Here is a 15,496-nt window from a genome sequence, read left to right as displayed (position 1 = left end):
ATGCTGTCCCTGATACTGTCATAATGAACTTCTACACCGGAAGCGCAGCGAAATACGACGTCACAATGGGCTCAGATTCAGGGCAGACTCGCCCTGAATCCATTGTAGTCCACCTGGCCCTAGTGACGCGGAGTACACGAAGCAAAACTTTGCTTTGGTGATGATTTTACAAATTGAAATATACCGCTTGTGTTATTTTTGACTTTCAATCAAAATTTAATTGAATAACCTATTAAATTCTCAATATAATTATTATAATGTAATAGTGTACTGTTGTTTCAACAATATACTTGTTATTTCAACACTATGGAATTAAATACCCTGTTAATTAGGCGTAATTTTACGCAGATGTAATTGGTTGCTCTGTCCACCCTATAGCCGCTTTGATGCATGTTAATAATTGCTTATCAAAGGAGATTTTTTTTTTTGCGATGCTAGAAATTAAAATGGTACCAAAGAAATTTTATTCATTTTCGAAATGGGTTCTGACGAGTGCGTTGTGTGTTCGCGGAAGGTGTCTACCAGACAGCATGCCCTCCAATGTGACAGTTGCAGCTTATGGCAACATAGAGTGTGCAATATGGGTATGTATTATTTTTATTAATAATAGAAATTGTTTTAGTGTTAGTAATTGAATTCCAAATGCTTAAAAATAAAATTTGAAATTTGTCAAACTGAATTATTACACCATAGTATTTGACTATAAGTATCTTCTTATGGCAAGTTTGTATTAAGAATTAAAAAACTGAATTAGATTGGGTAAATTGTCTCAGAGTGTGTATTAGTAATTAAATATATATTTTATGATGACCTGTGTACATGTATAATGCAATAATAGAAAAGTTTGCTTGAAATATTTTAGTTTAGTTAAGTTTAGGAAGTTAGTTAAGTTTAAGAAGTATTTCATTCATGATATACAAAAAATGAATATGTCTTTAGATAGTGTCTAAATACCTGCCAAATATCTAATAAATGCTTTATGTTGACAATAAAGACTTTCCTCATAATATTCAATGTATTGAGCTTTAAATGTGGACTATATAGTAACTTTTGTATAATCAAGTTATGATTATGGTTGATGATGTTTAAAAAAATGATATACCGAAAAAAATTAGTGTTGCCAAAAAAAACATTAATTGTCAAAAAAGAATTTCCGAAGTGTAAAACAATATCTGATTACATTTGTGTGACTAGAATGCAAATGTGCAATATGATGATAAAAGTGAAAAAAATGTTATAAGTAGTCGAATTTTTCCAATTACTATATTGTGCATTTTTATAAAACTGGAATACCATTGACACTTATCATCATCCATGTACATGTGTATATACACAGATATTTCTATGGATATCCATGTTTTGATAGCAATTAACAATAAGCAACATATCCCCTTCAGTCTTATCAAAGCAATTTACAGTTATCAGAGCAAAGGTGTTTAGAAATAACTTTAATGTTAAAGACATTATCTTGTTACAGTCAGATTAAAATTTATTAAATATACAGTATATATGTTCATATTAAAAGAATTTTATTAGTAAAACTTTATATGAAAAATGAAAATATCACTACATCCTAAAAAACTTTCTATATATATATATATATATATTCAAGTGCAATTTATTCTCATTACCTGTATTTTTACAGAAAATCAATGCAGAAAAAATTAAGATAATCAGTACATATTTTATGTTAAATAGGTATTTCTCAACAAGAGTACCGTCAGTTGATGAGAAGTGATGAAAGCATCAATTTCACCTGTACAAGATGCAATGAAGAAGAAACACTAAGGTAAATTATTGCACGACATCCTCAATGAAATATAAAAGTCCAATGATTTTTTAAAAATAAAACTGATTTTGAATAAAAGTCTTTCTTCTTAATTTCAGTTAAGTTAGTCAGTAATTATTTTCTGATAAATTGTGTCAAACTTTATGAAAATTGATCCTATGTATTCTTTTATACAGTGGTCCTGCTCATTCCACCCACATTGAGGATTCGGGAAATGTCAACTTAGAATATGGGCAGTTCAACATGTCCAACATCAGTGCTGGAGGTAACACAACAGACCTCAACAGGACATACACCATTGAACCTGCAATGCCAATGCCTGATGCTGCCTCTGATGTGGACCCCACACCACCTGAGCCTGCCTCTGACCTTGAGGATGTGGACCCCACACCACCTGAGCCTGCCTCTGACCTTGAGGATGTGGACCCCACACCACCTGAGCCTGCTCTGAATCTAACTACCACCTTTGATGTGTCAAGAGGGCAAGAGGACAACGATGAAGAAATTGCTGAACAGTAAGATTACAATATCTATTAAATATTCATCAGAGTTGTAACTATATATATATATATATATGAGTTCTTACATGTAATATTAAAGCATTACATTATGAAAACTACAATGAGTCAATGAATGATACTAAAAAGTTTTTTTACATGTTTGTTTACTATCACATTTGAAAAAAGACAAAATAGATGTTAAAACAAACAATTTGTTTTCATTTCATAGCTCCATACAGGATCCGGATCTTCCAGACACGATTCTACCAGATGTTCCTGTTATCATTATTGGACTGCACATGGTGTATGAACATCATTATTACCAGTTGGAATATTAATATTTAGCGTGTGTTTTAAATGGATTTTTTATTCTATGAAGTTAACAGTACCTATAACAGGTGGTAGGTACATTATGAATATATTATTTTAAAAGTTTAGTATAGAATGGGGTTTGTTTGTTTGTATGTCGTTTAAGCGTCCCTCTCGAGAATTTTTCACTCATATGGAGACGCCACCACATGCCGGTGGAGGGCTGCAATTTTTAACCTATGGTCGGCACTTAGGGCCATTGGGCAGTGAGGGATCTTTTTCGTGCCAACACCTAATGCGACACGGGACCTCAGTTTATACAGTCTCATCCGCAGGACTGGTCTCCACGTCCCGCAGTGGATTTGAACCCGCTACGTAAGGATCAACTCCTTACTCTGCGACTCTAGAGCAGACGCTCTAACCACTGCACCATGCGGGCAACTAGAACGGGGTAAAATAATCAGAAATGAAAATGGTTAGGAGCCTATAGTTGGAAAAGGGTCAAAGATCATTGGAATCTCACAATTAAACAAATTATTCAATGAGGCAAGTCCCTGGGGGTCATTCCCACTCTTTGGAACCAGAAACAATAAAATAGATTTCATTAAAGCAAAAGCCCCTAAGTCATCTTTGTATTATGACACACTAAATAGGATATATGGGGTCATGACCCCCGGAGGTTATTTCCAACCCCTACAACTTCAACTGATCATATATCTTGAAAATGGTTGAAAACTCCCTTAACTATATATAATATTGTCCCTTGAGTCATTATGCATTAAATTGTATAAAGGTTATGACCCCTTGAAGTCATCCTCACCCCTGAAACTGGAAATGATCATAATATGACCTGCGTCAAAAGTGTGTCAGTGATAATCTGCTTGACATTTTATTCAGGACCCTTTAGGGTCAGCCCACCCTCCTAGAATTAGAAAATGAAAATCATTCAGAAACTTGCCACTTAACTTTGTGTACATGTAAATTTTGTATTATTCACAATTTGTTTTATACCAAAACCAGTTATAAATAATTGTATACATAAATGAGCCAGGTGCTGGGAAGGGGGAAAAGGGGAAGAGTTATGTCTGCATGGTCTTAAATGTTGAAAACGCCTAAAATTTGTGAATATTAACCCGGCCGTTTCCCACTTGTCATCATTATTTACTAATCTTCTCACAAGATACATGTGTCTTTATAAGATAAATAGATAATGGACTTTTTGGACATATGGCTAGCTCTCCTTTGAATCAGGAATGATGATATAAATATTTTAAGAATGATTAAGAATTAAGGTTCATGGATATCCTGAAAAGAGAGATAACCCTTGACATTTATGTTTATTATTCCTTTATAAATTGGTCACGTTGAAGTGTCTTTTTTGTCCAATTTTGCCCCCACAAGCTATGCTATAATTGTTTTTATTTTACTTCTGGCTAAAACACATTTCTTCTGGGGTTGCCCGCGTGGCGCAGTGGTTAGAGCGTCTGCTCTAGAGTCGCGGAGTAAGGAGTTGATCCTTACGTCGCGGGTTCGATTCCCACTCAGGGACGTGGAGACCGGTCCTTCGGATGAGACCGAGGTCCCGTGTACCAGTAGGTGCTGGCACGAAAAAGATCCCTTACTGCTCAATGGCCCTGAGTGCTCAGTATAGGTCAAAATTTGCAGCTCTCCACTGGCAAGTGGTGGCGTCTCCATATGAGTGAAAAATTCTCGAGAGGGACCTTAAACAATAAACAAACAAAAAAAACCCATTTCTTTTGGAAATCAACATTTTATATAAGTGAGCAGAGGGTTTATGAACCTTAAAAGCGGTCTTGCACAATCTCTTACAATTGATTAAGCTCTGTAGTTGAATTAGCTATACTGATACAGCTTGGTTTTGCTATTCAAAAGACTTTGATTTAGCTATTTGTCATACATTTTTTATGTACATTTTTATCAATATAGATAAAAGTTGCACTATGTTGACAAGGGTATAAATTTTAAATTTTCAGCATTGAGTTTGGCAAAAAACTGGGAAAATACTCATATTTCCCAGGACAGTGGGAAATACTGGTAATTACCGGGAATTACTGGTATTTCCCAGGAAATACTGGGAAATAAGAAATAGCTACATATTTCATTCATATTGACATGTAGGACACCTTATTGACTAAGATATCTTCCTGGTATCACTGTCCCTGATTAAAAAAATCTGGTTTCCAAGTAATTAATTTTATATAATCATAACACAGCATACTCATATAGCAGTCATGAGTGTCATTTGTTCATATAGCAGTCATGAGTGTCATTTGTTTCATGCTTAAGTTAGCTGTAGTCTGTAAAGGTCCATGAAATGAACCCAAAGATCCCATTAGGGTTTTTTATGTTACTTAAGAAGGATCTAAGTAAATTCTTAAATGTAGAGTATGGTATAAATATCAAACCTAAGAAGAAGCCTTTTAGTTCTACTCAAGGTAATTATATCTCAAAACAGGAGAACAAAACTGTCCAGAGCAATTTGTTAAAACAACATGTTTGATTGTAATAACCATAGTCTTTATAGAAGGAGTAAAACAAGATTTTTTTTGTTCTTGGATTTATAGTTATTAATAAACTTAAAAATTTTTACAAAACTGATATGAAACATGAATTGGAAAACTTCAGTTTTATACAGCCATGGAAATGTTTCAGAATGCTTGTGGGTAGGGGACTTGGAGTAGTGATACATTCTGAATGTATTTCATTACAATTTGAGACATATTCCATATCATTCATCCTTTTTTTACGTTTATTTTATTTTTGAATTTTGTATAAGATTGAATGAATTAAAGAAATAAAAAACTTTAACTTTGTATTTCCCAGTACTTCCCAATATTTCCCAGTTTAGAGAAAATTTGTAGTATTTCCCAGAACGGGAAATACCGGTATTTACCACTGGTAATTCCCACCACTGGTATTTCCCAGCCAACCCTATTGAGTTTTGAGTAATCTCTCTCTCTCTCTCTAACATCTATTTGAAAATTAAAATGGAATGATAAGACAATTTTTTTTAAATTGATGAATTTTTAGGATTTTCCACTAATTCATACTGCAGCAAGAATGATATCCCTCCCAGAAATGTAAAAAAAAAAAAAAAAAAAAAAAAAAAAGTTTACTCACTATCTTGTCTTTGATCTATATCAATAATTAAAGAAGGAAACAGCCAGAAGTCTTTTATCGGAACTCCTATAAATTTGCTCAAGATAAATATTTTCAACAGGCTTGGAAAGTACTCACTGTGAACAATCACCTGGCTTGTTGAAAACTGGTAAACATACCCCTTAAGGTATAATAATTATATATAGGCCTGCACAAAATTGAAAAGTCAGGATTAAATCATTATCTTAGTTAAAATAACAAGAAACACACTAGAGGTGTGATGAAATATTTACAAACACAAAGTTTTATTTCTCATATAAAATATTCTTTCTTGTGTAAAACAATTGTTCAAATGAAGAGTCATACCTTCTGTTAAGGGGAGATAAGAATGAGTGAAAATTTAATGGTATTTCAAAAATTGTCTTCTCAAGAACCAATGGGCCAGAAAAGTTTAAAATTCTGTGAAACTTCATTACTTAGTGTAGATTCAACTTTGTCCAAATCGTGACCTTCAGGGGAAGAGTGGGGCCGCAATAGGGGATCAAAGTTTTGTAAACATGGGAATGTACAGTAAAACGCGCTTATAATAGTTACTAAGTATCTGGGACTGACGATTTTGCTTTGTTGTAAGTGTGTAAAATGTAAGAGGAGTTCTGGGAACAAGAGGTTGGTAAAAAAAAACAACATAATTTTCGACCCCCATTTGACCCCTAGGGTGAAAATAAAAATTCCGAAACCTTATTGCACATCTACAGGACACCACCAATCATCTTCCAAAAGATGATTAGGCTACTGCGTAAAAATATAGGAGGAGTTCTGCGAATCAGGCTTTTGTAGAAAAAAAAGTCATTTTTTGCCCCCTGTTTTGCCCCTAGGGTTAAATTGAAAATAAAAAAAAAACCTTATTGCACATCTATATATAGGACACCATCTATTCTATTCCAAAAGATTAATTGAATTCTGCTTAAAATGTAGGTGTAGTTAGATTAAGGAGGCTGGGGGGTCAACAAATTAACCATCAGATATAACTTATTTTTTTAGATATGATATCTTAAGCTGTCAACTATCATTTGGCAAAGAAAAAATTCATACATTTTAGTTTTAAAATTTGATCATTTTTGTATATCTTTATATGGAGCTCTTCTTCTAAAGGAGATCAATATAGTCTAAAAATGGCCACGACCACCCAGCCCTCTTAAGAAGAAAGTATGACAGACGGACGGACGGACTGGTATAATTAACAATTTACCATCATTACATGTTTGTTTTTAAATTATATCCTTTTGAGATTCAAACAGTTATATAAGAACTTATTTTGAAGTGCTGTAAAATAACTTTCGAATTTTAATTTGAGTCGGTCAAGCTTTGGTAAATCTTACTCAGTTTTGTAGAGTGCAACAAAACTACGTCTCAAGTAAACCCAATTTTATGACTAAGCTAAGATTTAAACCCAGCTTACGTGATCCCCGGATCAGCTCTACTTATCTGAGCTATAAGTATCTCTCATATTGCTTTTTCAGGGGTTAGCGCGAACGCAGACCCCTACACTAAAAAATTACGTGCCCGAGTAACCCGCATTTGGGGTTATCGCAGACTTCAGCCAAACCGGAGTGCAATGGTAAGGCCTCGATCTGGGGGAACCACCTTGCTGATCATGGTATCCCCTGCACCAGGTAAGTATGATTAAGCAAGCTTGATGAGCCATTTTATAATAATTGTATCAGTCGTTTTTAAAATTAATGAGTATTATAAAGTAAAAAAGAAATATACAATTTTTGACCAATGTCGTCAAAAAAATATTTAGTTTATTTAAATCTAAATATTTACGTTAATGTATTGTATTTTATTGTTTAAATGTTTTATCCAAGGCTTTTCCTATTTTGTTTATGAACTGAATATTATATTACTGAAATTGCCTGACCGAGTACAAAATGCCAAACATATTGATTATCTTTCCTGAACATAGGTGAAAATATATAAATACTTGTAAAATTATTTCTATGCTATTTCCTCACTAATAAAACTAATAAATTGTATTTCTGTATGTCAATGCTGTATTATAAGAAATAAACTGATGGATTTGATTCAATAAATCATTTTCAGGAACGAAACTTAAAACAAGATAGACAACTCTTGCAAGAAACCATAGCAATCTCAAAATCTAATAAATATTATATGTTCAATAGACTTTAATAGGTACAATAAATCTGGCACTTACAGTCAATGAGCTAAAATTATATTTTTATTTTAAAATATTTTATTTCATTTTATTTTTTGTAAGTAACCAATACTGTTAAATTTTAATTAAAGTGATATACTTGATCTTTGCTGGAATTTCAGTTTAACAGTGTGGCCCTGCATTTTTTTCAAAAAGATTTGTTTTCAAAATAAATACCTTACACAGATTCGCATTTACTCACAATCGTCGCACTCACAATCCAGATATTCGCTCCGTGATCGGGAGGTCGTGAGTTCGAATAGTTAAAATGTACATGTACACAAAATTTAAGTGTCCGGTCTATGAATGATTTTCATTTCTAATTCTATGAGGGTGGGCTGACTTTAAGGAGACAAGAATGAAATGTCGGATTATCATTGGCACATTTTTGACACAAGTCCCTATTATGACCATTTCCAGTTTCAGGGGTGGGGATGACTTCCAGGGGGCCATAACCTAAATATACCATTTAATGCATAATGACACAAGGAACAATATTATGTATGCTTAAGTGGAGAAGTTTTCAACCATTTTCAAGATATATATTTAGGGTTGGGAATGGCCTCCGGGATTTAGTGTGTCATAATACAAAGATGACTTAGGGGCTTTTGCTTTAATGAAAACTATTTTATTGTTTCTGGTCCCAAAGAGTGGGAATGACCCCAGGGACTTGCCTCTATGTATAATTTGCATGTGGCATTCCAATGATCTTTGACCCTTTTCAAACTATAGGCCCCTAACCATTTTTATTTCTGATTATTTTATTCCATTCTATACTAAACTTTTAAAATAATATACATGTATTCCTAATGTACTTACCGTCTGTTATAGGTACTGTTAACTTCATAGAATAATAAAGGATGACTGCACTTAAGGACATGCGAAATTTGCGACAAAATAAACTTTCAAAACAAGCATTTTTCTTTTCATTGCAAGAATGGTCAACATCCAATCTACAACTTTATGTAATTACATTTAATAAAAGTGTGTATTTATGAAGTTCGAATCTGTTTTCAAAGGAAGGGGTTATCACAATTTCTTGAATCTCCGTTCGATAATGAGGACGCCCACTTTTTTACTGACTTTTTTTATACATAGTCAGCGCATGTTTGTCTATTGTTCTACGTTTAACAGTAGTAGTATATTTGCATAAATAATAATGTGTCAAAAGGAGATTAATAGACAAACATGCGCTGACGGTTAAAAAGAGAAAAAACTGCTTCTTCTTACATTCGCTCTCTGTGTTGTAACCAAGGATTGTGACATGTTGAATATTATAATTCACCACGTGATTTCTTACCTCAGGTAACTTTGTGAATACTAAATTCCGTCACGTGACTTGTAAGGTAGCATGTTTTCTGCTAACTAGGACACTGTGTTCGAACACGTTAAGTCATCTGGCATTGATATAAAATCTGCTTTAATTACATTGATGTGCTCATATTGTTAATTTCGTTTTGAAACCTTTGTCAGAAGTGTATTTGTGTCATACAGAATGGAGAGGGAGATTGTAAAGAGTGATCACGTTCTTTTTTCCAAACAATCAAGTCTAATTTTAGACCCATTCTTACAATGTTAGCTCCACCTCTCATGCATATCTAATGTTCAATCAAGGGCAGGTAAGTGTAAATTCACTATATTTGGAAAGCAGTAAGGAGAAAAAACATTGAATCATTTTATTGTATCACAGTCTAAAATCATTTTAAGATTTAAATTTGGTTCCAAATTGACAGGATTCTTTCATAAACATACAAAAATGAAATAAGGTTTAGATATAAAAGCAACAGAATCAACCGAAAAAGACCCAAAAACAGGCGTTAAGTGCAGTCATCCTTTATTTAAAACACACACTATTAATATTCCCATTAGTACAAAGGTAATAGTGATGTACATACATCATGTGCAATCTAATACAGTGATACCTCGGTATATTGCCAACTTTTGTCCAAGACAGATTTTGGCATTAAAGCGAGGGTGGCAATATAACGAATTCTGCTATAAATTACAATTCAGTGGGTTATCAAAACAAAATAAATAGATTACGTAATTTATTTCAGTTACAATCTATTTATGTCACATGTGTGTATAAGGGCAGTTGAAAAAAGGTCACTATTATTATTTTTTTTATTTATTTATTTATTTATTATTATTATTATTTTTTTTTTTTACAATATTTTGACTAAAAAGAAATAAAATATCAGAATACTGAACGCATCAATTTCCTTTCGTCATGCTCTAAGAATTGATGCCAAAAATGTCGGTGGCCGTTATAGCCTCTTGGTATAAAAAGTTTTTGAGAATTATCATTAATTTCATCTGAATCGAAAGTAGATTATTTCACCGTCTCTGAATCAGTTAAAAAGTTCGGTTGGTAAAGCATCATGACTGACGAATGGTAAGTCACATGTCAGAATTCGTCAACCCGTTATATTAAACATGTATTTTCATGTTTGCTAGTACCTGTGTACTCTTCCGATTCTGTTTTGATATTAATCAATCAAACAATGCCTGACAATTAAAGAAAATTTCAGGGCTAACGGAATCCTTAATATTTTCACGTGCGGAATTATGGTAGTCTAAAAATAGATATGGGGTTTCCTTTTTGATCGATAGAATGGCTTCTTAATCTAAGGGGACGCAAATGAATTTTTGCATTTATTATGGTTTTGTGCATTATCCAATATAAGCAATAATCGGCCATTTACGATCAAATAGATCGATTGTTGATCAATCTTTTTTTTTCGTAATCTAAATTTGTACGCTTTCTCTCGCCTGACGTTTCATTTCTGTGATGAAATAATTCTATCTTAAAAACACACGCCAAAGACATTGCTAATTTTGAGTTTAATACAACGATTATTTTTAATTTAGCTGAATTCCTTGTCCAGGCAGTCACGCTTCACCGCAACCACTGTCAAAGCACGGGTGTGGTGTCCAAATTACCGACACGCGCTAGATAATTGGCATTGTTACCGAGGGTTTTCCTTACATAATTTGACCTTTTGTTTCCCAAAACCAGTGGCGGATGGCAATAAGCGGGGGTGGCAATATAACGGGTGTATTAACACAGGGTGAAATCCGTTCTTCGAGAATTCCTGGCAATAAGCGAGGGTGGCAATATAACGGAGGGCAATATACCGAGGTAGCACTGTAATGATAACGGTAAAAGTAGTGCTCGTAGTGTGACGTAATTCCAACGCCATGCACAGGTCCAGAAATTTTCCAAAAAAGGTGTACATTTGTAATTACAAACAATGTTTTATTTTTACATATGTTTGTGTTATCTATTCCAACTATGACAGGAAAACAGGTGTATCGTGGGTGCGGGGTTGACTTTTGACAAAGTTGATCGGATGTTGGTTTGGAAAGGGGTTTTCCTACCAAAATACCGATAAAAATTTGCACAAGTTGTCATTTTGGTATCTATTTTTTTTAAGTTCATCAAAAAAGCTATGCACTAAAATAATAATTGTTTTGACAATAAATTCAACAAGTTCCAACTATGGGCCAAAAATTAACCACCCCCACCCCCACCACCCCCTCATTTTTTTTTTTTTTTTTTACACAAATCTTTCAAAAATTCTCTCTTTAGCAGAATTTACATTATGAAATTATGTAATATCAGACTGGTAATGAAATATTTATTTAAGAGGCCCATATGGGTTGCATGTCAACTGGGCAATTTATGCTTGATTTAAATGTGTGCTTCTTCCCTGCTTACCAGATTTTTAGAGGCAAACACCTTAGTGCGAGTATTACTGTCTTATGACAGCATCTAGTTTGATTTAAATTTGGTACAATGAAGCAGTTACATGAGAAAGTTTCTATATAATTCTTGTAACTGTACGTTTTTCACAACAAATTAAGTCCCTTTTGAAAAGTTCAATAGTAACATTGTACTTCAGTTGCATCAGTGTTAAACATGTGAAAAACGGGGCAATGAAGAGTTGTGTACAAAAAAAAGATTCCCAGTATGACCATAAAAACTCTCTTGTAGAATAGTTGAAATACCCCTTTTTTTTAAATACGCCGAAATATATACCTACAATCATCACCACCATAAAACATTTTTGCAACATCAAAACAGTCCAAAATGTCAAAATATTCTACCAAAAGTCTATGGGAACGACATCAACTAGTATTAATATTGTAGAGTGACAGACAGATAATAATTTGATTGCCATTTTTAATGAAGCTTGGAGATCAAGTTCTTTATTTCTCTGCGTCACACATCAGATTACATATAGGAATAGCTAAATATATATACAATATTATAAAATATAACAATATGAGAGTGAGCATAATCAATAAATAGCAAGTAAACTATGTAGGACGTGTTTTCTAACAGGCAACTGTAATTATAAAACACTAAAAATTTACAAATGTTTCATTCTTCTAGTGGAAGCTTGATATAAATATTTCCATTTCTATTTGTTTTCTCTGTGATAACTCTTTGAAAGTTAGTTGAGTTGATTTCTTGATCATTCTACCGGAATGCAAATTTCACCAAGCGAAAAGTCAGGAGCTAAGGAGGCCTAATATGCATGTAATTCTCGTGCGGCTGTCTTTGTGTCTGACGCTAAGAAGGCCTAATATGCATGTAATTCTCGTGCGATTGTCTTTGTGTTTGACGTCAGTGGGCGGGGACTATTGAAATTGACATGTGAGGCCTCGTGTAATTTAAATCTATTAGTTTACATTTTTTAAAATCTAAATTTACAATTTTATTTCACAATGAAATGGAAATATAAGGAATCACTGTCTAGTTAGTAGAGTATGCCAGGGACATCAACGATAGTTGGAAACGTGGGATAATTTATGCATAACGGGCCTCGCCCGTTATGCAAATTATCCCACGTTTCCAATTATCGTTGATGCCCTGGCATACTCTACTAACTAGACAGTGATTCTTTAAATATTTTCCAAGGTTACAAAGTTCCTTTATATTTTGTACACTTAGAAGTTGAATTAATTTCCAAACACTGGATTTCTTATACTTTGTCAAATACTTAGATCTAAGGTCGTGATAAAAAGGACATTGTAAAATAAAATGAAATTTGTCTTCGAAAACATTCAAAGAACACATTTTACATAATCTGTTTTTTCTAATTTCATTAACATATCTACCAGTTTCAACATGTAGATTATGGGCAGATAGTCTACTTCTAGCATTTTGTATTTTGTACATATAATTAATAGCTTTATGCAAGTAATATTGTATACCAAAATTATCAACCAAATGTTGTTATAGCGGGCTACGGGCATTGTTACAATTATTAGAAATCATAGTATGGTTATTCACCTCAAGGAATCTTTGTTTTACTAACATATAATTATAAGTATTATCATTGAAATCTGCATCAAATATATAGCCAAGTCCCAGTTTATTAAGTTCATTTTGAATATCTCTGATCCAGATATCATTATTCTTTAATCTTTCTTCCAAGCATGATTTTAGTAGAATATTTTATGTCCCCTTCAGTTTCAAAAAATATTTTATAATTTTCAATTTTCTGGATTCCCGTTACAATATTAAAACTAGTTGATGTTGTCAGTAAATTATTATCTGTCTGTCACTCTCATTAATTATCATTACTGCAAGGTTTCACCTAATATATCCTAACAGTTCTATCCCACAATGCACCTCTCTTAAAGACAGACAGACGGACACTTCTACAATAAATAAAGCTGTGTTAGTGAAAATAAACGTTACGGTAAATTATAACTAATCTTTTTGTTGAGTAAATCCGTTGAAATTTTACAATGCAAGGTCGATAAGAAACCACGTTTGCTTATAATAGAAACGGACAAAGTTTATCTACTTACGTTGCATTAGGGGATATTAGATCAGTAACATTCATTTCATAGATTTAACGCAATTACATGTAAAATAGGATCTTTAAACAGGATGCATACCTAGTACATGTATTAATATATTACCGTGATAATTGCACCCAGTTTGATATAATGAGTAACAAGTGTGCTATAAAGATGTACATGTTCATTTTGTTTGTTGCTGAACATGTATAGAACACGTTTCAGCAGTCTGGAAAGCGTGGGAGCAGGTATTTGGAATATGTCTACAAGGCAGAGTTGATTCGTCAAGCATTACATTGGCCCTGTCATACTTGACCTACTAGAAAACAGGTAAATACAAATTCGTAATATACATAGGTGTGTCAGTGGTGAACTTTAAATAAAATCTTTTATACCGTTGGAGATTATCGGAATCGCTGACTCAGACAGATCAACTTTTTGAGCATGGATCAAGTGCAGATAGATCTGAACAAACCGATGGACTGGTCCGACATGATGAATCTTTTTGTCGGTAAGGGACATGTCCGCCGAGCTGCCATTTACGATCTAAAGGGGAAGTGTATGGCCGCAAGTGAGGATCCAAACATTCCACAAGACGAAATCATTTCTATTGTTCGGTGTTTAAGTGAAAACTATGTGGTGTTAAATAAACCAATATTTGCTTTGTTTTTCGGAGAGGAAAGGTACGTTTGTTTCCGGGCGACTCCCAATACCATTGTGGGGCGCACTGCCAAGGATTTCTTTGTCGCTTATCGCTGTGACGATTTTGTAATTGTTGCATTTGCAGACATTGTCGTTAATCCGAAGTTTTCGTGCATTGGTGAGGTGTGGACCTTCGGAAACGAAATCCGATCAAGAATGGAGATTTCTGCTTTTATCGGTTGAGGGCTTGTTTTGTGACAACGCCGCATTCTTTGCCACTTGAAATTATCACATACTTTCGTTTGTATTTTGAGGAAGAAAAAACAGCTTTGTTGATATTTTTTCTTGTTGTAGTTTCACAAAGATCACCAAAAGTGTTAAAAATTTTTGGAGCATTGTTACTTGGATAGTATTGTAGATGCATCTGTTTCCGCAATCCCCCCCCCCCCCCATTTGCAAGAAAAAAAACCCTCTAATATTTATTATGTATGATTTTATGCAAACGTGCATCACAGTGTATAAGTGCATGCCTTGGACTAATGGAATACTATTATAAACTTATTACTGCGTACATGTATTTTGAGGGTACGGAATAACAGTGTATTGGTTTATAATAATGTACATTCTAGTTTATACGACGATATTTCACTCTTCCAATGATATATTTTGAATTGTATATAGTTTGCAATGCATTGAGTTTTTTTGAAACTTTTTTGTCTAGTTTTCGCAATTACTAGAAAATTTTGTGTCACTTGTGCAGTGTTTCTGTAAATAATCATTTTTTTTCTTTCAAAGATTAATGCAGACACCATGTCTCCCTATAAAAGTTTAATCCTTAAATTTTGAATTCATTTTTTTTAAAATTGAGAATGCATGCGTATTTTTCGTATACAAGTTCTATTGTACCTTGTACATTTTATCATTTTCTTTTTGATTTATAGATTTTTGCTAATATTATTCGCTTATATTAAATAAAGCCCAAAAATGCATTTCCTATACATTGTATTATACAAATAGTGCAATAATTTGTTACAAACATACTAGTATTATAGATTAGCCAAACCCCAAGTCTTATCACCAAATAAATTATGAATTTCAAAA

At 33.3% G+C, this 15,496-nt stretch overlaps 1 protein-coding gene, 1 long non-coding RNA gene and 1 other non-coding gene across 3 annotated transcripts; 2 read left to right on the top strand and 1 right to left on the bottom strand.

Annotated features, from left to right (window-relative positions):
- Positions 1-580: 580 nt before the first annotated feature.
- Positions 581-2,627, top strand: LOC133200093 (uncharacterized). Its single transcript, XM_061335828.1, has 4 exons — positions 581-584; positions 1,699-1,789; positions 1,966-2,304; positions 2,519-2,627. Exons 1-4 carry the CDS (start codon positions 581-583, stop codon positions 2,625-2,627), a joined length of 543 nt encoding a protein of 180 aa, XP_061191812.1.
- Positions 2,628-7,235: 4,608 nt separating this feature from the next.
- Positions 7,236-7,399, bottom strand: LOC133200269 (U1 spliceosomal RNA). The gene has a single exon (XR_009722909.1). It is a non-coding gene; the product is annotated as a U1 spliceosomal RNA (small nuclear RNA).
- Positions 7,400-13,907: 6,508 nt separating this feature from the next.
- LOC133200249 (uncharacterized) lies at positions 13,908-15,496 on the top strand. Its single transcript, XR_009722903.1, has 2 exons — positions 13,908-14,083; positions 14,157-15,496. It is a non-coding gene; the product is annotated as an uncharacterized LOC133200249 (long non-coding RNA).

Source organism: Saccostrea echinata, unplaced genomic scaffold (genome assembly GCF_033153115.1).
Source record: "Saccostrea echinata isolate AGI-Se365-2 ecotype Australia unplaced genomic scaffold, CSIRO_AGI_Sech_v1 ptg000037l, whole genome shotgun sequence".
Classification (NCBI taxonomy): domain Eukaryota; kingdom Metazoa; phylum Mollusca; class Bivalvia; order Ostreida; family Ostreidae; genus Saccostrea; species Saccostrea echinata.
This window is presented reverse-complemented; position numbering and strand designations above follow the sequence as displayed.

Excerpts from the sequence above, each read along its gene's own strand:
- LOC133200093 (XM_061335828.1), top strand. Across the intron at positions 1,790-1,965 it reads AATGAAGAAGAAACACTAAG|TGGTCCTGCTCATTCCACCC; the intron begins GTAAATTATTGC and ends TCTTTTATACAG. Across the intron at positions 2,305-2,518 it reads GATGAAGAAATTGCTGAACA|CTCCATACAGGATCCGGATC; the intron begins GTAAGATTACAA and ends TTCATTTCATAG.